Below are 27,967 nucleotides of genomic sequence, written 5' to 3'. Positions count from 1 at the left end.
CTGTAGCATGACACACGTCAAACCACGTTTCCTGATTTACTCACCGATGGGAAAAACAAGGATGAAAGGTAGCTTGCCAACAGTGAGTGTGCAAGTTTAGGGTCCAAAAAGAATAACTGGAAAAACCTATGAGGCTGCAGGATGTACAAAACAAGCCCCTATTAAGGTTTTTGAAAAATGATTCCCTAAACTTTCCCACAACGTGTCCCACTAGTTATGACCTGGAAGGATCTGACCTGGAAGGATCTGGTGGTGAAATGAGTGTAGGCATAGGCTTCCTTCCCCAGGAATTCTCTATGACCTTAGCAATTAACTCCCAATGAGGATAGGGGATGCAGGGAGTGCCACGTTTATTAATAATAGAACCCCCTTTCCACAAGTATGTGACCAGGAAATCATGAAAGACTCTTTGGGAATTACACTTCTCTCTCTCATTGGGCACAGTGTTGTTTGGGCACAGTGTTGTTCGGGCACACATACCAACATGAAAGGGACATGAGAATACTGCAACATCTGCTGAACATTTTAGGAAAAGGAAAAACCCATTTTTTAACCATGGTAGCATCTTATTTTCCTGAACCACCCGACTCCCCACCCCTCCAGATCTACCAGCTATGTGACCCCACACTCCAGGCACATACATCAAATCTACACTTTTATTTTATTTTTTTTTTTTTTGTTCTAAAATGTGCTTTTTCCTCAGTGAACTTTAGTATCAGTCCAGGACTTCCACCTCCCTTTATAAAAACAAAACAATACACACACACATACACACATGCCACCCTCCAACCAGGTAAAAAAATCCCCGGCGATTAGTCTATAACAAATATTGACACAAGGGGAGAAAAAAGTATGTTGAAATGTATTAGAATTAACCTGTACAAAAAAAAAAAAAAATTAAAATATAACCTGAAACTGTTCAAGTTCAGAAAGTCTAGTCAAGTCCTTTTCTCTGGCCAGGAGTATGCTGTCATCAGAGGGCTCTGGATCACCAGCCAAGGAGGGGAAGGAAGGAAGAGAAGCAGCAGCAACAGTCCTTCACCAGACTAAGGGGCCCCAACACCACCACCCCTGCCACAGGGGCGGCCAAGAAGTGTGGAAGATCTTGGGAGAACAAGTGCTGGCAGACAGCCCCCGAGAGCAGCTGGGGCCTACACACCAAAACAAAGCTGAGCAGTCAGAGGCAGCAGGAAGAGTGGCCAGCAGAAGACACCAAGCTGGGAGAAACACTTCTGCCACCAGCAGACCCACAGCACCCTCTGTTTGTGCTCAGATACCAGAGGTTAGTCAGTCTAGCACTCCCAAATAACGAGAGATCCAAGCTGGGTTTAAGAGGCTGAAAACCCGAAGGTTTAGTAAACATCGCCCAGCATCACATCCCTCCACGGTTGAACTGGAGCTGCCAACAGGGATAAGGCAGGAGAGGGAAAACAAGCATGTGGGTACCTGGCTAGAGAGCGCCTGCACCATCATGGGGACTGTGGTACATGGGGCTAGAGAAGGAACGCCCCCTCCTTGCCCAGAGAGGAGCCTTCTCTGCAGTCATCCCTGTGGGCCGGTTAAAGCTGCCTTCGGCTTATGACCAGCCTGACAAAATGACATGGAGCAAAAGAAAACTGGCAGGGAGACAAGCCCATACAGAGACAAGAACCTCCTGGAGAGAAGTGGGCAGTGTCCACCCTGTTAGGATGGCATCCACGGAGCCCCTGAGTCTGAGGGAACAACAGGAATGAGGGAGTGGGCGGGGAAAGGAGTAATGGTTTTTCTGGAACGGTACCAATGGGCGGGGAGACGCTGGTGAGGGGATGGGCAGGTCTGGAACTCACTGTAGGTAGAGAAGGGAGGAAATAGGCCCTTGGTGTCCCCTCCCCACCTGACCCAGGCCTGGTGAGTGCCAGCTGCCCCAGCCGGTCCTAGTGGCGGCTGGAGACCAGACCTTTCACTTTGGACATCTTCTTGGTAGGCTGCCTCTGCTCAGCATGAGGGGGACACTCCCGCTCAGCAAGTTGCTGCTCCATTTCCTGAGCTGAAGAGGACGCAGTGGCTTTAAGTGTCTTCTTGATGTTGGTAACCTGGAGAGAGACAGAAGTGGATGTGAGCATCTGACATGTACAACAACTTGTTCTCAGTATAGTGAGGCAGAGAAGTAGCCAAAAATTGTCTGCAAGAAAATCTCCAATGATCTTCAGAAATCCAGGTGAGAAGAAACAAACACAGGCTGCTTAGGAAGGTAAACAGAAATGAGTCAGGCAAAAATGTGGGACCAGGCCTGGGGATGTATCTCAGTGGTGAAGCACTTGCCTAGTGTGTATAATGAGTTCCATCCCCACTACTACAGGAAGGGGGGGAATAAAGTGGAACCAATGCTTTCTTGTTTAAAACAAGTAGAAGTAAACCATCTAGCAAAGCAGTATGACCCAGAAGGTAACAGAAATTAATGGTAAAAACACCCTTAGAAAAAGAAGGGCAAACCAGGCACAGTGGCGCATGCCTATAATCCCAGCAGCTCAGGAGGAGGACTGCAAGTTCAAAGGCAGCCTCAGCAACTTAGCATGGCCCTCAGCAACTTAGTGACACCCTGTCTCAAAATAAAAAATAAGTAAATAAAAGGGCTGGGGATATGGCTCATGGTTAAGTACCCCTAGGTTCAATCCCCAGCACAAAAAAGAGAAGAGCAATGGAATAATTCTATACTCAGCTAACTACAGGCAATGTATGAAACCAAATATTTCCACAAGTACCTTGGACTCCTCTTGAAAAAACAACTAGGGCATGAATTTCAACCAAATAATTGACAAAAGAAAATTAAGGAAAAGAACTGGCAAGTCTACTGTTTGCAACATACCTTTTTTCTGTTAACAAAGTACCTTGCTCAAAAATACCCAAGCAACATTTTTCCATGTCAACACATGTCCTCTTGAATATCTGTATACTATTGGGCTGTAAATGTTCTACCATTTAAAATTAGCTCCTTGTTTGTTTTCTGGTGTGGGGATAAATGGCCTTCTATATCTACTCTGCATACTTTGTGAACATCTGTGGAAGACATACTCCAGGACATGAGCTTTCTGGATGAAAGGGGTTCCACATTTTCCCAGAATCAGTATTGCTTATCTAAAATGCCCAGAGCCAGAAGTGTTTCAGGTTTCAGAGTTTGGCAGATTTTGGAATATTTGCATAGATTTTACCTATGCTCAAAAATTTCCAGATTTTGGAATGTTTCAGATTAAGGATGTTCAACCTGTACCTTCTGAAAAATGATGAAGCAATCCATGGAGCGTGTACTCCAGTGCAGTGCCTGTTTAAACGCCCATCCCCCAACACCAGTCCTGAAGGCTTTTACATTTTTGCTCTTCAGCTCATTGAAGGGAAGAAAACAGGGCTGGGGGTTATAGCTCAGTGGTAGAGCACTTGCCTAACAAGTGTGAGGTACTGGGTTTGATCCTCAGCATCTACAACTAAAAAACAAATTTAAAAAAAAAAAAAAAAAAGGAAGAAAACATGAAGGAAAAGCAAGCAGAGAAGAAGGTGCTAGGCAAGAGTTCATTCAAATATAAGCCTTCTTTAAAAAAAAAAAAAAAAAACCCACACATTAGAAGGAAAGAGAAGGATGCTGCAGAGTAAGTATATCTTTCCTGTTTAATAGTTTCCATATTCTCTGAGAAGCAGTAATTTGGTTTTCTACAGGGCAAGAAGGGAGTAGGCAAATCAAAAATTCAAAACAGTCAGAATATCAGGAGCTTGAGTAAGAAACAGTCCAAATGCAAATACCAAATAATGGCTGTGAAAGTGAGAGTAATATTCAGTTCCAGAAGAGGAGCAATCATCTTCAGAGTCAACCAAACTCCACGGTAGGTGGGTATTTGTTGTCACTGTCATTTTGTGAAGTGGAAACAACCAAACCCCAAACTGCTGTTACTCACCATCATCTGAACCTTTCTGCCAGGAGAGTTACACAGGACTGTGGGCTGGGACAGGTAATACGGAACAAGGTCTAGGTCAAGTTTGGGTGTATCAGCTGTTCTGCCAGGCCGAACCCCCAACTCAGTAGCCCTCCCTCCCTTGGGCTCCCTGCCATTTCGGTGTCTCTGCTTCAGCAGTTACTGGTGGAGTTGGTGAGTGAAAGCATGGGGCAAGCAGGCATACCTCTCTTCCTTAAGAGAAAGATTTGTTAATGCCAGTTTAACTTCTAGGACTATTTTGATGGCCTTGAAGGAGAGATTTAAAAATATGATTTCTCACGTATCACTGTTTTATAAAATAACATTCCAATGCTTCTGTAGTTTGATATGCTTTCTAAACATTAGGAGGAATATTAAAATCTTAAGAGGTAATGCATGAATTAAATTTGTTTATTTGCATGCCAGTCACCTCTGACTTCCACAATGTGAGAAGGTCCTGCAATGACAGTACCTGAGGGTTTATTTTGAGGTTTCCTCAAAAGCTAACAAAATTTTAATCAAGCAAGACAATAGTTTTCTATGTTGATTAAGATGTCTTGAGATTTACTGATAGTCTATTAACCCCTACATGAGTTAAAAAAAAAAAAGTAATCAATTTCCAAATAATGGTTATTTTCAATTACTTTGTACCTGTGTTTCTGTAGCATAAAGTCACTTCAAGTCTATCAAAAATTAATTAGTGCCAGGCTTTGTGGTACACACCTATAAATCCCAGAAACTTGGGAGGTTGAGGCAGGAGGATTCTAAGTTCTAGGCCAGCCTGAACAACTTGATAAGACCCTGCCTCAAAAGAAAACTTGTGGGCTCAGTGGTAGAGCATTCCTGGGTTCAATTCCCAGCGCCAGGAAAAGAAAAAAAAGAAAAAAAAGGTAAAAAGAAAAAGAATATTAACTAGCATCTCTCTTTTCTGAGTGGTCTCAGGGGACCTGAGCTAGCTCTGGACTATCTGGAGTATCCACAGCTCAGCTGAGCTGTCAGCCCCTGACCTGCCAGCCAGGAGCAAACCTTGTCTGGGCATATTCATTCCCTGAAGCAAGGTTCCCTTGTTGACCTCTGGGACTGCCCCCAGTGTTCTGCTATTTTACTCTTTAAGCTGTACATAGACTTGTTCTTGTCAAAGTTTACTACTTCCAGTGTCATGTCCTCACATAGGAACCCACAGATTCTCACTGCAGCTCCAGAGGAGCCTGCACACAGCCCATTCTCCTGACTACACCAGCACCCCTCAGGAGGGTGACACAGCCATTCCATCACAGGCAGCTCAATTTTATTGATTCAAGATCCTGTCAAGGGCTGGGGATGTGGCTCAAGCGGTAGCGTGCTCGCCTGGCATGCGTGCGGCCCAGGTTCGATCCTCAGCACCACATACAAACAAAGATGTTGTGTCCGCCGAAAACTAAAAAAAAATAAATATTAAAAAAAAAAAAAAAAGATCCTGTCAAAACCTTTTGAGCAAGAAACAGAACCAGAGCCACTCTTCCCTTCATTCCAATGCCTGCTTACCTTCAAGCAGCTTTCACTTATGGTTCGTACCCACTTGATAAGCTGCTATCCTGGGTGCTTAGTGACCCTGGAATGCAAGGGACTTGACCCAGGAGAAAACTTGGTTCTTTCTTTAGTTTTAAACACCACTCAACCACTCAAGATCTGGTACCTTCTTTCCCTGCTCCGCAACACAGACCCTTCACTCCAGCTATATTCACTGTCCCTCCCCACCACACCAACACTCAGAAGCACTCATTTTATCTCTGCCTTTCACGACCCTGCAGCCTGGGCAAAACACCTCCTTAGCTAATCTCCTTACCTGCCTGGAGAGTCAAGTGCCTCTTCCATACAACCTTTCCTGACCACTTCAACCCACACTGACCTGTCTGGAGTTCCCAAGCTGCTTTTGCCTGGCAGTGCTCTCACTCCATCGCCTCCTCTAGCACTGGGTCTCCATGTCTCATGCATACACCTCTCCCTGTACCAACAGGATTACCAACAAATCTAAGTCCTCCACAGTAGTTATCACACAGAAGCAAAATGTAAACACTCAGGGAAAGAAAAGAGGGCTTCTTGGGCAAGTATCTCTTATGTGCAAGAAACAAGGCCTGAGAACTCCACAAAGACAACCTCAGGAGGGGAAGTGCTGTGGCCCCCACACTGGGTGCTAGTGTGACAGATGCCCTGCTTGGACATCAGCTGTAGTGTTGGCAATTTTTTTTCCCCAAAAAAAGTCTTGTGCATGCCAGGCAAGCACTTTGCCAGTCCTACCATTGGCATTTTAAACATACAGAACTCACAAAAAGGACTGCTAAGGCCAATCACAGACGCTCAGGGTTAAAAGGAATATTAGAGCCAGGTGTAGTGGCACACACCTATCATCCCAGAGGCTTGGGAGGCTGAGGCAGAAGGACTGCAAGTTCAAAGCCAGCCTAAGCAACTTATTGAGACCCTGTCTCAAAATAAAATAAAAAGGCTTGGGATGTAGCTCAGTGGTAAGAATTTTGCCTAGTACATGCAATGTCCTGTGTTCAATCCCCAGTACCACAAAAATGAAGAAGTAGTCAATTAACTTCTGCCAGGAGCTGGGCAGGCTTAAGCACAGAGCTCCTTCCAGAACTCCAGACTGGCCCTGCAGGTAGGTGCACCAGTTACATCTGTTTCAACCTCTTAGACTTTGAGATGTCTAATTCCTCTTCCATAGAGCCCCATTCAATTGATGACAAATAGCCTCAGACTTGTCTTCTTTGGTCTAAATCTGACCCGACTCCTCCTGATTTTCCTCTTGGAGGAGCCTGGCTTACAGGCCACCCCACCCCACGTACCCACAGATGACCTAGAGTTTGTCGAGCTCTTCAAAACATGGACTTCAGAAATTTCCCAGTTAAGACACCTGCTGGCAAAAAAAAAAACAAAAAAAAACCCAAAAAACAAATGCAGCCTGGCTCTATTACAGACCTTAAATATTCAGGCAAATGGAGAGAGAAGAGCTTTCTGGGGCAGGAAAACTTCCTTCAGCTGTGGGGCAAAGCAAAAGCAGACAATAGGAAATAGAACCTACAGTTGGAAAATTGCTATAAAGAAAAGGAGCAGCAGGAGCTGGGTGCAGTAACACACACCTGTAACCCCAGTGGCTCAGGGGGCCGAGGCAGGAGAAACACAAAGACAAGACTAGCATAAGCAAATTAGTGAGGCCCTAAGAAACTTAGTGAGACCCTGTCTCAAAATTAAAAATATAAAGGGCTGGGAACATGGCTCAATGACAAAGCACTCCTAGGTTCAAACTCCAGTGCCAAAACTAAAAAAAAAAGGGGAAGCAGGAGATGGGAGACAGCCTATCCAGCAGGTACCCAAGACATAATGTCAGTGCCACTACACCAGTCAGAAAGCTCAAGATTTGTCACTGACTTAGCTCCTGGGGGATTTTCAACATAACTGAAAATAGAGCCTTCTTTAGCTTTATTACCTATATGAATTGAACACAGCCTATTTTGTAAATGTATAACTACAGCTATATATTAACATTCCACAGAACATCAGACATGGGCACATTCAATATAAAGAAAAATCTCTTCTAAAATCAAATGAGTTGCTTTGTGAACTTCCTTCCCCTCCAGAGCACTTTCTCAGAAACAATGAACTAGCTCATAATGTTACTGTTCTGTACCCCCAGACTTGCTGAAATTATAACTAAATACGTTATTTCTATAAAGAGCTAAAAGGAAAGAATATTTCTTTTTATAATTTTGTAATAGGGCTATCTTCATTCAGAGGGAAGGTTTTCTGGAAGGTCCAACTCACCAGAAGAAAGCTATTGTGAGATTTTGGGGAAAAACATTAAGTTTTGCCCTTTGAGAACAGCAGGACTTTAAGGACCAATAAAGAAAAGATCACCTGTGCTGTGATTGTAGCTCAGTATAAGAACGCTTGCCTAGCATTTGTGAGGCACTGGGTTCGATTCTCAGCACCACATACAAATAAACTAAAAAAAGGTCCATCAACAACTAAAACAATATTTAAAAAAAAAAAAAAAAAAAAAGATTACCCATCCAGTTAAGAAAATGGCTATAAATGGCCAAGGGTAACTGAAGTACAAAAATAAGCAGAATATAACAGAACTACCTTTGTTTTCTGAAGATCTGTTTTCTTTTCAACTCTGAGTGTTTGGTAAGCACCTTCCATGTGTCTCAAGCAGGGGATGATCAGCACCTACTCTGGGCTTCAGACCATGAACTAACTGAACAGAAAATAACCAGCCTCTGCGATTCACTCTCTCTTTTCCTATCCATCTGTTCCAAGTTTTCTAGAAGATTATTAAGTCAACAGATCATTTTAAATAGTGGTGGAGGTGGGCTTGGTCGTCTCAGATCTCTCTCAAACCTAAATCTTTAGCGCCACCTAGTGGGCACCAGGCTTTACCAGCAGAGGTAGTTGTATTTTCCAAAAATGGGCTACCATGACAAACTTGTTCACTTTTTTTTTTTCTTTAAATAACCATGATTTGAAGAGTATACACTGTTGAGTAAGAACAGAGCATGGTTCACATTGGCCCAGTGTCTACAACAACTCCATGTACACTTGCTTTTTTTTTTTTTTCCAGAAAAAGGAAAAAGATTTATTACTTTGCTAGCAAAGAAGAAACACAGGGACTCCTGTCCCAGAGGCTATGATTCTCACACCAGCTTTTCTTCCTTCTGATGCCAGTCACTGAAAGTAACCTTGAACAGTTCAAAATCCTAAAACTAGCATCATTCGTCTTTGTCAATGACCACAATGATGTCCCTTCCCTACTCACTTTTCACCACCTGCCACAATCAGCAACAGTCCAGCACAGACAGGCAACCCGTGTCCCCTGCTAGGTTAAAGGAGGTAGGTTTTACCTAGGCTTCCCTAGGAATAGGTCTCCAAACCTTGTTTTCCTCAGAAATTGATTTACAAGGAAAAATAAAAAGAAAGGAAAGTGGTTAGCCTGTCCTAAGTTGCTCACATCTCAATCCTAGATCAGACAGGAGGTCATATATTCAAGAGGATGGTTGCCCAGCTTACTAAAGAAGCAGCAGGCTTAATTTCCTAATTGACTTTGCCTTTGCTAATGTTAAATTAGAAGTAATTTATCCTTCCTGGCTAGAAGTAGGATTTAAAAAGTACCATGAACTGAACATCCAAAGTGTATACACATGGGGAGGAGGGTATTTGAAATAAATTAGCACTAGTTCATGAAAGGCCTACTTCAGCAGTCCACTGACACACATATATGGAATACCAGAAGCATTCAGTTCAAAATCTGAGTACCTATTGTGGGTGAAGCAGAGAACAAGAGCCGGTTTTATGGAGATAAATAAGCACAGGTTTTCTTTTTAAGGTGTAGAAGACTCTCCAAATTCACAAACCCCTCGGTGAAAAGCATGTCTACTCATTTTTTATGCTCCTGAAACACCTGGAATTCTGAGCCCCACTATTAAAACACCTGATTTTTAAAACTCATTCAATACCATTGACATTTCAAGCCCCAGCCACACTAAAAAAGGACTTTAATTGCTAAAACAAACCAATACTTTTAATCTTAAGGGCTCCGTGCATCATACTGTAGGCACACAAATGCACAGAACACAAAAGTGAGAGCCTGCATCCATGCAAGAGATTGCAAGTGTCCTAGACAATAAGGAGGCATCACTAAAATCCCACTCACATCCTCTGTGTTTTCCTTTCATGCACAGAATTTTTTGCTTTTCTAGTATAAAACATCATGAAATTAAAAATGTTTGTAATATATGTATATAGTTGAGAGAAGAATAACACAAACACTCTGCACCTGCCATGCCACTTAGGCAGGACATTACCAGGCCTTGAAGCCCGTACCTCCTCCACAGCTGACAACCACCATCCTTTTAGCTTTCTTCTCCCCAGTGCTGGCTCTTTAACAGGTCCTTGTGCATGCTTCTAACAAAAAAATTTTGGGGGGGGGGGGGTTATAGATGGACACAATACCTTTACTTTATTTACTGATTTTTATGTGGTGCTAAGGATAGAACCCAGTGCTTCACACCCTCCAGGGAAGCACTGAGCTACAACACCAGCCTCCTTCTAACCATTTTTAAGATCCATTCCCAAATGTGTTTTCTTCTGCTCTATAGTTGCAAACACATGTATATCAGAGAATTACAACCTTCTCTGTAATCCAAGTCTACACACCCTCTACTGACCAAGAATCAGAAGACAAAGAGGATCAAGAGCAGGAGCTGTGTCCCACTATGTTTTCCTACGTTCCAGCAACAAAAACAATGCCTAATTGGGGGGACTGCTTGTTTTGGCCACACCAAGGCTCACACAACAAAAACAAAAACACTACAAAGAACAGCCAGGTTACACCCTGGAGAAGAGCAAACATTCTCTTGCTTACCTCTGCCTCCACCTGCTGCTGAGTCCGGTGGTGGTTCTCTTTGTACTGGTTGGCTCTCAGAACCTGTTGTTCAATGCCCAGCAGAACTGCTTCACAGCCATCACACCTGTAACAGAGAAAACCAGCCCCAAGCTGCAAGAAGGCCCAGAACTCTCCCCTAGCCTCAGGAATCTCTTTCCCAATAAGTCTCCCTAGCACCTTGTAGGACTTCCTTTAACCTCCTCTGCCCTTGCCCCAGATTGTCCAAATAGGAAAGACAGTGATAAATATGGTGGCTTGTGTGTACTTTCTTGGAATACAGCTCTCACATCCAACTTCTGTAGACCATGGGAAATGGTTTTACAGACTGTGGACTAAAAAAGGTGAGCAAGACTTGATAGGTTACACTAATCACTCTCAACAGGAGAAAAAAAAAATCCCCAAAAGCATCCTATTTGGGAGATTACCCCTTTCCTCAGAAGCTGAAGTGCCTTTCTAATTGCCATAGCCCTCCTATTGCTCATTGTTATTTTCTCCACTTTCTGTGTTTTGAAATTTTTAAAATAAAAAAAAAATTTTTTTTTGAAAGCATAGCACAATAAATATTCATATCCCCTCCATTTAAGATTCGATATTGAGCCAAACGCAGTGGCACACACCTGTAATTCCCATGCCTTGAGAGGCTGAGGCAGGAACATCATGAGTTCAAAGCCAGCCTCAGCAAAGGGAGGCATTTAGCAACTCAGTGAGACCCAGTCTCTAAATAAAATACAAAATAAGGCTGGGGATGTGACTCAGTAGTTGAGTGCCCCTGAGTTCAATCCCTGGTACAAAAAATAAAATAAAATTCAATATTGTAAACATTTTGCCATTTTTGTGGGACCTCTCAATGTAGCAATTCTGTTCTAAATTGAATGTCAAACCTCAACAGAAGTTCTAAGAATCTTTCCTGGTGAACACTCTGGGCTAGGAGTCAAGGTATCACATCTTGGCCCAACATACTAGGGGCTTAAAACAGGAAACCAGGCCCTGGTTGTGAAAACCAGGGCCAGCCATGTCAAAACTGGACTGGAACGGACAACTTTAGTAGGATCAGAAATCTAGATTTTGTTTGCTAGACCATTTTTTTGTGCTGTGGACATTTTATAAGTTTATTCTGATTTAGAAGTTTAACAATCTTTGAAAGCTCTTGCTTTTGTCATATGCTGCACAGGGAAGGAGTTTGGGGCCACACTTGGGACAGAACATAATGTGAGGAGTAGGAAGCACATGCCTGAGGTTTAAGAGTAGTGTCAATGAGGGAAACTTGAGGGGCATTAGACCTCAGGGATCAAAGGTGGGCCATTCATCCCTGAAAAGACTCCAGGGGATAAAATAGAGATCATTGGTTTTAAGGAAAACAATTTGCCTGTCCCTCTGCATGAAGCCTGCCTGCTTACATTCTCCCCTCACCTCAAATTCTACTCTACTCCTGGCCCTCCTTCAAAGATCACTAAAACTTCTCTTAAGTCTACCTAGCTTTATAAGCCCTAAATCATTTAAATAACTCCACAACAAATCCTTGTAGAATGTGTGACAGCTCTTGCAAATATCACATTTCATTGAGAATATACAAATGTCCCAATTCTTTTTATATATCAGGATATATTTATCAAATATTCTGCATGAGGCTGTGTTCCAAATTAGAACAACCCATTACTTATCCCTTACAGTGTTTCACAAACACCAGCCCAATGTTACTGACACTGAACAAAGGTTTCTTATCCAAAAAAAGAAAAAAAAAAAATCTTACCAAAAACTTCCTGAGCTTGGCCAAACTTTGAATCTACATCTGCAAAGTGCAGGACTGGCATCACAATAACTAGGATGTGAAGTTCTACCTGCTAGGTCTGGATATTTTAGAGCCCACTGTTAAACAACCCTCGGCTGCATTTAAGGCAAGAACAATCTTACAAGTGAAATGAGTGAAATGATTCCTGTTGCCACATATTTGTAATCACAAATCTAGCTCCACTATCTGGTTCACCCCAAGCCCTCAGCTGACTCCTGGTGATGATCACATTTTTGCATGTAGACGCACAAAGGACAAGCGAGCTATCCCCCTTCTCATTTCAGCTTTACCATTCATGCAAGGTCTTGACAATATTATTGATATCCTTCTTGCGGATGTCACGGCCAATGCAGAAATCCACCTCTAGCAGCTGATTTCGCTGGTCCAGCTTGCCCTGGATGATGTCAGTGTAGACAGCCTCTATGATGAGGTCTTCTAATTCTCGGAGATTCCTCATTTCCAGATCCTTCAGCAGTACAGAGTAGGGAATACACTGTGGATAAGGCCATGTGATAGTTATAAAAAACCATCTGGCAAGCATTAATGAAAATGTGGGCATTACCCACATAGACAACAGCCAATTTTGGGCTCAGGTGATGCAGGTCAGTGATAATCATTCATGTCTAAAGCAACAAAAGTAGATAAATGAATCACAGGACCTGTGACAAGACCCTATGGCATCCAAGAAGGTGCCCTCTTTATTCTTTACATCCTAGACTTCACCCAGACTTCAGTTTTCACACCCTGGAGCACAGGGTGTGAAAGATGCCTTTCAGAGAAAAAGGAAACAGTGTGTGCCACGCTGCCACCTTCCAGAAGCTTGCATATTTTGCATACAATGCCAGATTATCATAAACCTCCAAGAGATCCCAGGCCCTGGAGAGAACTGGCTGCTTGCCCAGCAAAGTGCTATAGCAAAAAAAATGTGCAGGCCATCATTTATTCCTACAGGTGGCCAGTGAAGACAGCCAGCAAAGATGGCACCTTAAGGTCTGTATCTTGTTTTCTCAGATTTTTGCAACCAATGCAAATCCCCAACAAATCCTTTATTGGATTGTACCAATATACTGCATGCAAGGTCTTGACAATATATAAATATCCAGTTTTCTGCAAATCCTGCCACATTACTACAATTTGGAAATAAAATACAGAAATCAAATTTGTAGATACAAAGAAAAGAAAGATGCACACACACACACACACACAAAAAAAAATACAGCAAACACATCTAGAAGGGCGCTCCATGGCTAAGGGCATGCTATCCAGGGGAGATGGCTGGGCTTACAATAATAGGCTGCAGAAAGAAGAAAAGTCATCCTACCCTTAAACACTCGAGAAGTCCATGTGCAGGACTAGAAAAAGGTCAGGTCTTCATTTCCCAAAGTTGGACCCACTGGGCTGGTGATATAGTTCAGTGATAGAGCGCAAGTCTAGTGTGCACAAGGCCCTGAGTTCAATCCTCTGCACCACCAAAAGGGATGGGGGGAGGGGGAGAGTCTTCTACTTAAAATGAGTTTCAGAAATTTGTGAATAGATCAGGTAAAATAATTTCAGCAACTGAAACAGCAGCCCAAGAACACATACATATCTCAAGTGCAATCAAAAATCAAACTTCTTCAAAAGCATATCCCCACAAAAACTTAGGAGGCCAGGCAAAGAATCCAAGTCAACTATAAATTAACTGAGTCTGGACTGTCTTTATTAATGGCTGGGAGCAGCTGGTTGCAAGGCTTCTTCTAAATCCACTGGAGCACAGAGCTCCAAATTATGATGGAGTGAAATCTTACAGAAGGATAGAATGTAAAATTAGCATAAGAGGCAAAAATTCCAATTAGAATAATAACCTTGAAAATAATAATAATAATAAAGGCTGGGGGTATGGCTCAGTGGTAGAGCATTTGCAAAATATGGGCAAGACCATAGGTTTAATCCCCAACACGGGGGGGGGGGGGGGGGAATCCAATATACCAAGATCTTCCTCCAACATGGGTATAGTTCACTGTGCACTGAGCAACAGAAGAAGTTGTTAACTTGCTGCAAGATACTCTGCTATTTGAAAAATATGTATCTTTCAACAGCAGTCTCCCTTTAACATGCCAAAATGCTCAGTTCACATGAGGACCCATGGCATGCCAGAATAAGACCTGGTGATTCAGCCCCTGCAGGACATGTTTTTCCTGAACACAGGAATGAGGAGTAACTGTTTATGCCACCCTGTCACCTTTTCCTCTTTGCCAAGTAAATTTTATGTATTTAGGATACAACTCTACTGTGAGTAGGTGGGAGTTCCCTCATTGATGCCAATGAGACACCTGACTCCGGATATGGAGGAAGGCAGGGAAGGAGCTGGGACTGTACCTTCATTCTTGACGCCAAGCTCACGATGGTAAGATGTTTCAGCTTGTTCTGCTGAGCTGTACTCAGTTCTGGCAGGCTCTCCTTGTTGGCTGCTCAGTCCCACCCACCACAAAAACCAAGACACAAAATAAAATTAGGATATTTTATGGAATAAGCTCATCAACTCCCCACCAAATGTACTACTATATCACTGTCATGCACTGCATTTATTCACTGGGCAAGCATTCTATAAGCACCTCCCATCTCCTCTGAAAGACAACATGCTTCCAAAAAAGGAAAGACCAGTCTCTACACACAAGGAGTTTAGTGTCCTAAAAAGCCAGGCACGAACAAACAAAATCTTCTTAAGTGGAATTATCTTAATGGAATACTGTCTGTGCTCCTTGTGACACTCATTTTAAGTTCAACATATCTTCACTGAGCATCTGTTCTACGAAAGGTGCTGTCTTAAGAGAAATCAAGGATGAATAAGATGGGCTTTGTCAAGGCTGCTGCACCACACAACTTCAGGAGCTCCAAACACCTACTGCTGTGCAACTTTTTGGCCCTGGACTTATCCTCAGTCTTATAATTCAATGTTTCACTAGCTACAAATGCAAAGCAGAGCTACCAGAAGAAGGATACAAACTTCCAAGAGAAAAGGGGAGAGGGAGGAATAGACAAAAAGAGGGGGAGAAGGGATAGAGAAGGAGGAGAGAGGGGGGAGAAGGGGACAGTGAAAACAATCTCATCTGGGAGGTATAGAAGAGAAAGAAAGGCAGGCTTCATGGAAGAGATGGAGTTTTAGATGAGCCTTGAGAGATAAGCAAAACTTTAGTAATAGTAAGATTCACAGCAGCAATGGGGGAGGGCAGTAGCTGCAGATGACATACAGCACATACACATACAGCACACACAGGCACACAGGCAAACATCCAGTTATCACAACAAACCCAAAACGGATTCCAAATGTCCTCAATCCCTTTACATAATTCTGGATTCCAAAGAGCTGAACCCAAACTGATTGCTTTTTTCTTAAGCAGGGTGCTGAAATTCATGTGGTGGCAGTTCCTGTCCTGAGGACAGGACTGAACTGAGGCTGGCTTTTATCTCACTTGTTATGAATATTTACTTATTTTGTTGCAAAATTATGGATATGTTCAACTATAGATGCTGCCCACATCCTTCTTAGAAGTTACATGAAAAGGCAAACACATATTACCTTTTCAAAGTCCACCAAATTCTAAACTGTTAAAACATCTAGCCTCAAGAAGTGCAAGTAAGGGATCATGGACTTGTATTGTTACTCTCATTTTACAACTAAGAAAACTGAGGCACATAAGATTACTTAATTTGCTGGAGAGCACACAACTAGCAGAAGTAGAGTTAGAATATAGGCAGTCTGCTTCCAGAGTCTACAATGCTGCCTCCTTAGTAAGTGAGGACAGAAACAGGACACATTCACTGGAACAAAAGAGATTAGAAAAATGTGGTGTACCAAGAAGTGGCAAACTGTTCAGTCTGACAGCAGCACAGAATAAGGAGAAATGACCAATGAGAAAGGAGGGAAAGTGGAGGATAAAGTAGAAAACAGCGAGTGTCAGTCTACTTTCATGTGAAAAAAAGCAAGCAAAAAAGAGAAGAAGAGAGGAAGAATGGGAGGGTGCGAGGGGGGGAGAGAGAGGGGGGAAGAGGAAGGAAGAAAAAGGAAAGGAAATCCAGGAAAAAAAAAAAGTGGTTTGGGTATAAGACAAGTTAGCATTTGGATATGCAAGTCCCTTATTCCTGAAACTTAAGATTCTAATTTAAAATGACTCAAATGGGGTGGGGATGTATCTTTGTGGTAGAATAGGAGATTGTGAGATGTTAAAATTGAGTAAATCCAGGTACAGTGGTGCACATCTACAATTCCAGCAACTCAGGAGCCTGAGGCAGGAAAATTGCATGTTTCAGGCCAATCTGGGCAACTTGGACAATTTAGAGACAATTTAGAGAGACCCTGTATCAAAATTAAAAAAAAAAGGGGGGGGGATGGGAATTAATTCAATGATAAAGCATCCTTGGGTTCAATCCCCAGTACCAATAAATAAAGTACAAACTTTAAAAATATAAAGACTTGTGAAGCAAATGAAGTTAAAATATGAAATTTTATATATATATATATATATATATATATATATATATATATATATAATCTAATTACACTGATGAATAGAACATTCAAGCATAATGGGAAACAAGTCCAGCACTAAAAAGCTACCAGTACTTTACTGGAGGTACAACTATAAGTAACTTTTAAAATCTATTTTTCAAACATTCTTCAATATAGTATGTTATTTTGATAACATTTAAAACAATGAAATATTTTACAAGTGGGTATTCTGACACTTATCACATACCAAGTGCCCTATGAACACTATCTCAAGAATCTCACCTGGAAGATAAACAAGGGCTTTGTTTATGGATGTGCATACACACAGCCCCTAGTTTACCTGATGGAAAATAAAAAGTGAGAAGGAAAATCCCTTTTGTGAGGTCACCTGCAGTAACATGATAACAGCCCTATCAAGAATTCTCCCATAAACACAAGCAACATTTTATCTAGAACCTCTATCATCCTCCAAATGGAGCGACATAGTTAAGTCTTTTGAAGGATCTTAATCAACTCACCTATATAATCTGGGTATGTTCCATAGGCAAACAGGTTCAGCAACTGCAAATAAGCAGCATTTGCTCCTTCTGCAAGCTGAGAAGGAAAAACAAATTTTACCACAGACCAAGCTATCTACCAATCACTAGAGTGCTTGAACAGAGGTGGGTGACTATGTGCCAAAGATGCCACAGCTGTTTATTCTGTACTGTTTGATAAGGTGGCCCCTGGGGTCCCTTCCAACTCTTGATTCTTTGGGGAAAAAAAATAAATAAGATTATTAAAATCCCAAATTCAATCTCTCTTCCTTAGGATGACATTTTATTCTACACCTAGCATGTCCCAGTAGCTGCTTCTAACAGACAGACACAGACACACAGACACAGCATTAAGCACTGGAAGCAGTTCAACTTTTCTCAGGTCTCCTTTTGCATTAAAACAAAGACTGGGGGCTGGGGTTGTGGCTTGGTGGTAGACTGCTTGCCTAGCACACGTGAGGCACTGGGTTCAATCCCCAGCACAACATAAAAATGAACAAATAAAATATACAACTTAAAAAAAAAAGACTGGGCATCCACCTACAACTAAAAAAAAAAAGACTGGGCCAGGTGTGGTAGTGCATGCCTATAATCCCAGCAATTTCAGAGGCTGAGGCAAGAAGATTTGAGTTCAAAGCCAGCCTGAGCAACTTAGCAAGGCCCTGAGCAACTTAGTGAGACCCTATCTCAAAATAAAACATAAAAAGGGCTGGGAATGTAGCTCAGGGGGTAAGCACCTCCAGGTTCAATCTCCAGTATCAAAACAAAGACAGTCCTGTCCACACAACAGTTCAGGAGGTTGAGAATCACTATCAACCCAACTGATCACAACTTAGGATCCAACTTTCAGGACCATATATGGACTATTCACCCTGGGAAAGAGTGGCATAGCATAAAGTGTGAAAGAAAAGCCAGACTAGGACAGGAAACCAGGATATCAGGCTTCCCCAAATAAAAATTTTCATTAAAATTACTTAGTCTTCACTGAAGGCACTGTAGAAAAACAGAAGAACTACTACTCTGCCTGGAACTGCTCTGCTGTCAATTACTTTAACTGGGTGCTTCTTTTACTACAATCAAGCACCTGTTACTCTTCCAACTTACCAAACTCAGTAATATCTAAACGGTAATAACAATACTACTACTATTCAATTTTAGCCATTTAAAAGAAAGTTCCAAAAGATTAAAAATTAAAAAAAAAAAAAAAAGGTTCCAAGAACCATAATTTCAGACCACTGAAAGGCAGCTAGCTTATTCCCAGCTCACAAATGGAAAAACGCAAACTGTGGAGATAAAGGTGATCCGCTAAGCATAAGAGTAAGAACTCTACCACTCTCTACCTCAGCCTACCTTCTAAGGTATTACAAACCTCTATAGGTCCCTGAATCAGTGTTGGAAGAGACCTGTAAAGACCACCAAATCTATTCCCCTTTTCAGAGAGACAGTTAAAACACTATCTGGAACAGACTATTTTCTCGAAAACAGATAAGGCCATAAGGTCTTGCCAGCTTTAATTTCCATGTATTTCCTCTTCACCAATCTTGCACAGTTTCAGAATCAACTGCTTGGCATCTTCATTCAGGCTTTTCATGAATCTAAAGGTCATGTCTTCTGTTGAAAAGTAAACCCAGTTCTCTCAAATCTTCCCAAAATATTAATTTTCCATCTCTGGTAAACTAAATATTCACTGAAAGTCTACTGTGTGTCAGTCTATGTATTCCACTCCAATAAAGTTATGGTGAGCACAAGTCTTTCTTATTCCCACAGAGCTTACAGCAAACAAGACTAACATTAAATAAAAATTTACAGTTAAAAAATACAGTGGCAGGGCTAGGGTTGTGGCTCAGTGGTAGAGCGCTCACCTAGCATGCACGAAGCACTGGGTTTGATCCTCAGCACCACATAAATGTAAAATAAAGATATTGTGTCTACCTAAAACTAAAAAATAAATAAAAAATACAGTGGCTCTCTAGTCCCATTTCTGGCCAGCAGAAGAAGGGGAGACATATACAGAATGGTCATAAGGAATCTCTCTACCTCCTGACCAAGAATTAGAAGTAGACATACAGCACCAAGCCTAATACCCTTAAGGCCCACTGCTGTGGTTACAATTGGCTATGGACACAGACCCAGCAGCTAATGGCAAAGGTATCATGATGCTCATGAAGGTAATGATCCATCCAGCAAAAGTCAGCCACTTAGAGGGAAAACATACAGTTTTCCTACATACAGAACACCACCACCACCAAGAATACAAAGGCTACTCTCAGAAGCATCCAGCACATGATCTGCAAGAAGTACCACACCTGGATCTGCCCATAGTGGCCATCCTTTAGTCGGCGCCATTCTGCACCACCAGAAACCCAGGATGGCAAAGAGAAAGCGGACCTGCCACCAACACATCAAAGCTTCTGAGAGCTCCCTTCCAAAGCAAAAACATGCTTGCACATCTCTAAATAAAATATAAAATAGGGCTGGGGATGTGGCTCAGTAGTTAAGTGCCCCTGAATCCAAATAAAAACACAAGTGCCTAAAGTAGTGTAAGTTGCTTTCCATCTCTTTGTTCCACTTGGTCACTCTTAAAATATCTCATTTTTTAAGGCACATTGACCAAAAAGAATACAACAATCAAACAAATCAACAAAGCAAAATGGAATACTTTCTTGCTTTATTTTTCTTAACTTTTTAACACATCCATTTTAACACAACCTTGACCTTTTCCACAGGAACAACACTTTCCTATTCATGCCCATCTCATGTTCAACACAGCAATAATTTTCTGCTATTATGTCCCTGACCAATCTTCCTTTTCTATATTGTGCTGGAGGATTTTTGTTCCTCAGAATGCCTGAAACTATCCCTATTAAACATCATACCACACTTATAGCACCATTTTGACTTTTTTGCTATCTTTCAGATAACTAGTAACCCAATCTAATTTTGCCCAAGGGACTAATATTGAATAAAAAAACCCAAGACATCATCCTTGATCTTTTCCTCTGCTTCACCAACTCCTATCACTCCTTAAATAGTACCCTAGAGGTACACAATACTTCAACAGTGAAATTCCTTGGAAACCTAGAGAAGTCACAGAAAAGGCTTAGAGAAAAAAAACAGACCAATTATTTGGAAACTGCTCTTACCTCCTGCACATTGGCCAACTCCAGCAGCTCTCCAAAGACATACACTCCAGGAGCTTCCAACACCTGGCTTATGAGAGCAGTGAGGGCTGAGCCACTGGTACCTTTGGCTAATAAAATAAACTGTTCCAGAAGGTTACTTGAGGGTTTCTGTTCACCTGCCATTCTCTGACCTTGAGATCTGTCCAAAAGAAAGGTATGTCAGTCATTCTTCCTTCTCCTTTCCAAAGTCTGTATTTATTTAAAGCTGGACCAGACGCCAGAATAATTTTAGTGTTCATAAAGATAAAACAGCTACCTAGTCCAGATACAATGACCACTTTTTGAGATGGGTAGGGTTCAACCTGAAGTTAAGAGGATTTTGTCCTAACAATTTTGAGGTTTGAAACACACTTTGTCTAAATCACTTCCCCATATGTCCCTCTCCCAGAGGCATCCCTTATAGGCTCTTAAAGAGCAGGATGTGGTGGTGCACTCCTATAATCCCAGAGGCTCGGGAGGCTGAGACAGGAAGTCAAAGCCAGCTTCAACAAAGTGAGGTGCTAAGCAACTCAGTGAGACCCTGTCTCTAAATAAAATACAAAATAGGACTGAGGATGTGGCTCAGTAGTCAAGTGCCCTGGGTTAAATACCCACTCCCCACCAAAAAAAGATTACCAGCCTAAAGAAACCCAGGAGTTTCTCCATACTTGTTTTATATCTACCTCATTTACAAATTCTGATTCAGAGACAAAGGATATTGCCCATAAACAAAGGCAACTCATTTCAGCTTCCTATGTGTTATCAGAATCTCATCTACAAAAACAAGATAAAACAGCTGACAAGAACCATATTTCATTTAATTTAAAAAGTAATTTAAGGTTTGAGGATGTAGCCCAGTGGTAGAGTGTATGCTTCACATGCATAAGGCCCTGGGTTCCACACCTAGCAAAACACACACACACACACACGTTATTTAAGCATTAAGAAAGGAGAAAAAGCATTGTAAAAGATAAGCAACAATATATTCAAACTTAGAAAATACTGTGTAAGTCCACAGGGTAAATTCCTCTATTGATATGAGACATTTTAATAAACATAACTCAATATCTGTATAAAACCTCAATAATAACAGGATTTTGGAAAACAATGTGGATATTGTATTGCCATCCCTAAGACATCAGGTACAGGAAGGCCCCTCAATTTTGTAATCTAATTACATGTTGAGTGTATGTGGACACACAACATACCTACTTGAGTCCCACATAAGCAGAGATTTGTCCTCCATAAATGATGCAAATTGGGGAGTATGACAAAATTAAGGAAAAGAGTTTTGTATAGTAAAATAAAGAAAAATTTACAAAAGCATAACCTGGTTAACAACAACAACAAAAAAGGAACACTTTTACAATGTTGGTGGGATTATAAATTAGTACAACCACTACAGAAATCAGTATGGAGGTACCTCAAAAGATTAGGAATGGAATCACCATATGACCCAGCTATACCATTTCTCAATATTTACCCTAAAGAATTAAAAGTCAGCATAACTACAGTAACACATGCCGAACCGGTTTATAGCAGCACAATTCCAAACTATGGAACCAGCCTAGTTGTCCATCAATGGATAAACGGATAAAAAAAGTATATACACACAATGGAGTTTTACTCAGTCATAAAAAATGAAATTATGTCATTTGCAGGAAAACGGATGGAACCTGAGATTATGGTAAGTGAAAAAAGCCAAACTCAGAAAGTCCCTCTAAGTGGAAGCAAGAAAGGAAAAAGAAAGGGGGGAGGGGTGTCAAAAAAAATCCAAAGTAGATCAGAAGAGAAAAGGGACAAGGGGGAAGGAGGAGGAGAGGGAAAGGGTAAATACCGGGGAACCACAATGACCAAATTATATTGTTTGCATGTACACACAGGGCACAATAAAACCCACCACTATGTACAACTATAATGTACCAATAAAAAATACGGAAAAAAATTTAAAAAATAGTTTGGTACAAGAAAAACTTAAGTTTTGTGGAGTCAGGCATACAAAGCTACAATCCTTTCACACTATTATGTTGCCTCACTTAGCATTACCTAAAAAGGTCCTGCCAGAAAAAGAGAAGTGTTAAGAAATGAGTTCTGAGGAGACAAGAGGAAAGGGAGGAAGGGGTGAGATGGCGGAGAAGAGTAGAGGAAGGTAGGTGATGGTGGTAAGGAAACGAGAGGAAAATTGTCCTTCCACGTGGACACGTGTAAAGAGACAGGTGGGTATCTAAGCAAAGAGTAAATGGAAGCAGCTGGGGTGGAAAGGAGGTAGGGAAATGGGGAGAAACTTCGGTGCATGCAAAAGATCTCAGCCTGAAGCGCACAGTGTGTGAGGGAGAGTTTAAGAAGACGGTGATAATCGTTTTCTTCTGGAGTCAAAGGCCCCCTAGGACGCTAGGGACCCAGCGGAGGTGAATTCCCAACAGCGGAGGGCGCTATTTTGATGAACCGGAGAGGGGCAAAGGGGTGGCCTTTGGGGGGATAGGGCAGCGAAGATATCCACAACGAGGAAGCTGAGGGCGCAAGCTGGGGTGGTCCTCAGGGTGGCAGCTTGCTTCAGGCAGGGCCGCTGGCGTGGAGTGAGGAGCCGCGGGGCGCGCTCCTGGGGCGGGGGCGGGGCGGCGTGGCCGCGGGTTTCGCTGGCAGAGGCCGCCAAGCCGGAGGTCTAGACGAGCCTGGAGCGTCGGCCCCGGCGCGGCCTGCCCTTTCACCGGCCCCTACCTGTCCCTGCCGCGTCTGGGTCCTCTTCGTTGCTGGCTCGGCCTCCCGGCGCCTGACTGCAGGTTGTCAAGCGTCCATGATCAGTCCGGCGTCCGGCGTTTTTCTATCTCCGCCGACCCGTCGACCGTGCGGTTCCCCCGGAAGCCTCCCACCGCTGCACTCAAGTTCCGCCCACACAAGGTTCCCCGCGCTGAGTTCACCGCCTCTGATCTTCAGTTGGGGCACGGCGAGAGAAGAGGGTCCTGGATGGGCTGCAGCCCGGGAACCGCGAGGGGAGGAGAGTGGAGAGGGGCTCCAGGAGAAGAATGCGGCCTAGGTGATGTGGGGACCTAAACCATAGCCGCCGCCATCACCATCCTGGACCCGAAACTCATCCCTTTGGCTGAGCTTTACCCCAGGAGCTCCCTGTGGCAATTGCAGCTACCCCTAGGAACAGTGAAACATTAAGCCTAAAAACAACTACCATTTATTGAGCATTTTTTTCCCAGGTGCTTTATATGTATTACCTTGTTGAATTCTCATAACATCATGACCTGTAATCATTTCATTTTTCAGGTAAGCTAAAATCTAAAAGTCCAAGTGCCAAGCCTACTTTGGAATCCGGACTGTCTGAGCCAGAGACCATGTTCTTGATCTCTATTCAGAATAAAATAAGCAGGAGATGGCTGCAGCCAACAACAATAGTTCTAAAACTAAAATGTCATTCGTGGCATTGCATTTTTGTCAACCAACTCCCCTAAGAAGATGGCTAAGAAATGCCACATAACTGAACGCTTGAACTAATTTTATTTCAATATTTTTAAGTTGTTGATAGACGTTTATTTATTCATAAATATGTGGTGCTGAGATTTGAACCAGTACTTCACACTTCACACATGCTAGTCAAGTGCACTACGGCTGAGTCCCAGCCCCAGCCCTCGAACTGATTTTTTTTTTTTTTAAGATTACATGACACAGATCTTCAGGTCTCAAAGTCGAGGAAAAGAGCCCCATTTACTTACTGTGCATTATAGTGCAGAAATCAGAACAATGCTATAGAGTCTAGCCCCAACCAATTCATTCATTTACTCAAAAAAATTAGTGCCTATTATGTTCTAGAAGGTTACATAAAGTTAAAACAAGGTTCTTGTACTCAAAAAGCTCCAATGTATTAAGTGCTACGAGATGAATATGATATAACTTTGGAGGCACGAAATAGATTTGGAAAGGAAAAACAATCATTTTCCAGGCAAAAAAAAGCAGAAGAGGGTAGTGACCATAATCACAGAGACATGCACTGTGCAACATACACTGATGCAGAAAAAGAACCAAGAGTGGCTGGAACCCAGGTTTCAGGTGCGGGAAATGAGGAGCACAAAGCTGGAGCCCAGTCATCAAGGGTCTTGGAATTCACATGCCAGTACTATACACAGTAAAAGTCTAAATACAGCAAAGTTCCCACTCGGAGATCTCACAGCCCCCTGGGGGAACAAATATGACTCACCTCACTGTGGCCTTGGGAAGGGTGATTAAGGATGGGCATCTGGAGGAGATGAGGCTTGAGTTAAGTCAGGAAAAATGAATAAGCAAATCAGAAAGGACAAGTCAAGGGGTTTTTAGTTTATCTTAAGTGCACTGAATAACCATTTAAGTTTCTAAAGCTGAAAATAGGAAGAACAGTCAATTTAGAATGGTTGTACTAGGTAGAACAGGAACTAACTATGTGAAAAGAACTGGAAGCAGATGACTTACTTCAGATATGAGACTATAAGATCTTAAACAAAGGTAGTAGCAGTTGGAGATGAAAAAGGAGACGTTGTTGGAGACATTTAGACTATAATATCTATGAGACTTGGTGACCAGTTGAATGCAGAGAGAGGGAAGGAGGATACCCAGGATTCTGGCCCAGGAAGCCAAAGCTGTCTGACAGTGATGTTAAAACACAGCAACGAAGGATGAGGGGCAAGTTTAAGGGTGAGAAAGACAACTGAGTTCATTTTGAGCTTATATATATTCTGGCAATCCCTCTGCTTCTTCCAGAATAATGTCCATACTCCAGGGCTCAGTTTAAGTCCTTTGCAGTATGCCTTCCTTCTAATATTCCAGCTTTGCCTCACCCCACTCCCTTCACAGGCCTCTCCACTCCAGGCCTTCCAATGCCCATCATGAATTCAAACAGGCCTGTGCCCAGGCTTGCTTTAGAGAAAGCTTTTTTTTGCCATATTCTTCTCTCACATTTGCCTGTAAAAATCCTATTAACCTCACAGCCAAAGCTTTCTTAAATTCAATGCAAAAAGTGTTATATAAACACTAAACTATTACACTTCATTGTAATTAAGAATTTCTGTTTCAAAAGACACCAGTAAGAGTGAAAAAACATGCCTCAGCAACTCAGCAAGGCCTTAAGCAACTCAGTGAGACCCTGTCTCTAAATAAGATACAAAAAAAGGCTGGGGATGTGGCTCAGTGGTTAAGTGCCCCTGAGTTCAGTCCCCCTTACCAAAAAAATTAATAAGTAAAAGTGGGCAAAATACTTGAACAGTCACTTCACAAAAGAGGACATTCAAATTGGCAATAAGCATTCTGACACAGATGCTCAGTGTCAGAAAAATGTAAATAAATACTTTGATGAAATTCCATATTTAGCCAAAATTGCTAACATAAAGACTGACAACAGACACCCTGTGTCAGCAAGGATAAGAGGCAACTAGAACTCTCTTATATTGCTGGACAAGGCACTTTGGAAAACTGGCAATATCTCTGTTGCTGATCACATACATACTCTACAAGACAGCGACTTCTTCCCTAGAAATGTGTGCTTATGTCCACAAGAAGAAACAAAGGTTCATATAAGAATGTAGCTTTGGGGCTGGGGTTGTGGCTCAGTGGTAGCGTGCTTGCCCAGCATGTGTGAGGCACTGGGTTCGATTCTCAGCACCACATAAAAATAAATAAAAATAAAGTTCCATTGACAAATAAAAGAAATATGTTTTTTTAAAAAGTATTTTTAAAAAAATAATGTAGCTTTGTTAATAACAGCCAAAAAATGATAGCAACCCAGATGACTATCAACAGATGAAATAAACTGTGATCATATGGCATACTACTAAGCAAATGAAAACAAATTAAAAAAAAGGTATATATACCAAGGATGAATCTCATAAAAAACACCAATGAACAAGAAAAGCCAGATATATAATGTACACACCGTATAAGTGAAATTCAAGTACAGACAAAATTACCTATGGTAATAAAGCCAGAAAAGTGGTTATTTCCAGATGTGTGAATGTAGTACAGATTGAGAAGGGGCACAGTGAATGCTGGAAACATTCTCTATCTTGATTTGGGTGATGGCAATATGGGTGTATACATATGTGAAAAGTCTTTCTCTACTGTTTTATCTCATTGACAAAAGCATTTAAGGATAAATTTTTTAATGTAGGAAAAAATCCATCCTTCAAGTTCAAATGCCACTTCCTCCATAAAGTTTGTCAGTGGTTATAAATCTCTCCAGCAGGACCTCTGTGGCATTCTGATGTTATTTCTTTTATGCATCATAATCCAACTTGAATCTCAATGGAGTCTCCTTATTTCCCTAAATCAATGGTTATCTTCCTAGTGACAGTGATCATGCCTTTCACCTTTTACCCACTCAGTGCCTGACAAATGACAGAGCTGAAAACATGTTTGTTGAATTATATGGAAGAAAAAATTGAATGTGTGCTCAGATGGGTGAGAAGAGGGAAAGAAAGAGGAAGACAAACCTAGGAAAGGACAGAGGAGATCTCCAAGGAAATTGTGGCTTAAATCAATTCTACCTACCTCCTGAAATCATGTTAAACATCTTCATTGAGTGACAAAGAAAGAACAAGTCAAAACATGAAATCCTACCTAGACTCAAGATAAACAAATATCACACTTCCTCACTTGCAGTAAATTTACTAAATAAATGCTTACCTAATTTCTGGATGTTTCAATCCTGGATGAAGGTTGATTTCCTGTTCATCAAGAATAACAATCACATTGTCATACTGCTGAAAATATCACCTTCCTAGTGGAACCCACACTCCGGGGGGCAGCAGGCTTAGAACTGAATTCTAATTCTGTCCTAACTTGCTAGAACTGTGGCCAACATCTCCCCTCTCTGGGCCTCAACTTCCTCATGAGTAAAAACAACAGGGATTGGATTAGCACATTCTTTAGTGCCCCTTCCCGTACTGATATCCCGAATATACACAATCGGTAGATTTCCCAGTTCAAAGAAGGAATAAACCAGAAAACCCTGCGAAACACTTAAAAGACGCCCCAAACAAACGAAGACGATTTGAGGAAATCATTTTGTTCCACAACCTTTCATGGTTTAATCAGTTTTTGTTTGTTGTTTGCAACCTTACCATGATTTGCAGAAGACTTCTGAGTTGAATATAAACAGAAGTTAATTCTCTGTGGGTTGTCATCTTCTTGTGAGAATGAAGTGGGTCTTCTCGTCTGTTTTAAGTCTCGGATTCAGAACCCACCATCCCCGCCTGCGACATTCCGAATTTGCGCACACTGCGCGGCACATCAGAGTCTAAGTTAGAAGAGCGAGGCGCCCGGCATGCTGGGATTTGTAGTATCTGGCCTCTCGGCGGTGCGCCGGGATCTGTGGTCCCCAGGCGCGCCCTGGAATGCTGGGAAATGTAGTTTCCAATACTTCGCACTGGGCAACCTGCCGTCGTCTCAGACCGCTAGTATGCCAACCAGCGAGAGCCCGTCCCTGGAGTCTGCAGATCTCAAGCCAACCCTCCGCTGGGGCAAACTCTAGGCAACAACATCGAATGAAATTTTTGTCCTACGGGACTTCTTGGGAAGGGCCTTTACCATTGACGCTCTCCGTCCCCCCTGCGAAGCCGCTGAACATTTCTATTGGCTGGCCAGGATGCCAATC

At 42.1% G+C, this 27,967-nt stretch overlaps 1 protein-coding gene across 6 annotated transcripts; it reads right to left on the bottom strand.

Moving 5' to 3' along the window:
- Positions 1-642: 642 nt before the first annotated feature.
- Cops7b (COP9 signalosome subunit 7B) lies at positions 643-27,960 on the bottom strand. Of its 6 annotated transcripts, none has more exons than XM_046439649.2 (9): positions 27,435-27,960; positions 26,998-27,038; positions 24,545-24,598; positions 20,326-20,503; positions 17,165-17,240; positions 14,516-14,604; positions 12,448-12,650; positions 10,348-10,453; positions 643-2,072 (listed from the first exon to the last, which is right to left on the bottom strand). In XM_046439649.2, exons 1-9 carry the CDS (start codon positions 27,495-27,497, stop codon positions 1,914-1,916), a joined length of 969 nt encoding a protein of 322 aa, XP_046295605.1. In that variant the 5' UTR covers positions 27,498-27,960; the 3' UTR covers positions 643-1,913. The 6 variants fall into 6 exon arrangements, with proteins under 6 accessions (XP_046295605.1, XP_046295606.1, XP_046295607.1 ...); XM_046439650.2 differs by having other exon boundaries at positions 24,545-24,583; XM_046439651.2 differs by lacking the exon at positions 24,545-24,598.
- Positions 27,961-27,967: the final 7 nt, after the last annotated feature.

Source organism: Marmota monax, unplaced genomic scaffold (assembly GCF_021218885.2).
Source record: "Marmota monax isolate L192 unplaced genomic scaffold, Marmota_monax_Labrador192_F-V1.1 WCK01_AAM20220418_F8-fsc00041, whole genome shotgun sequence".
NCBI classification, from domain to species: domain Eukaryota; kingdom Metazoa; phylum Chordata; class Mammalia; order Rodentia; family Sciuridae; genus Marmota; species Marmota monax.
This window is presented reverse-complemented; position numbering and strand designations above follow the sequence as displayed.

Excerpts from the sequence above, each read along its gene's own strand:
- Cops7b (XM_046439649.2), bottom strand. The coding sequence starts at position 27,497 with ATGACAACCCACAGAGAATTAACTTCTGTTTATATTCAACTCAGAAGT. Across the intron at positions 27,039-27,434 it reads GAAGTCTTCTGCAAATCATG|GAAATCAACCTTCATCCAGG; the intron begins GTAAGGTTGCAA and ends CTTGATGAACAG. Across the intron at positions 10,454-12,447 it reads GTCAAGACCTTGCATGAATG|GTGTGATGGCTGTGAAGCAG; the intron begins GTAAAGCTGAAA and ends TCTCTGTTACAG.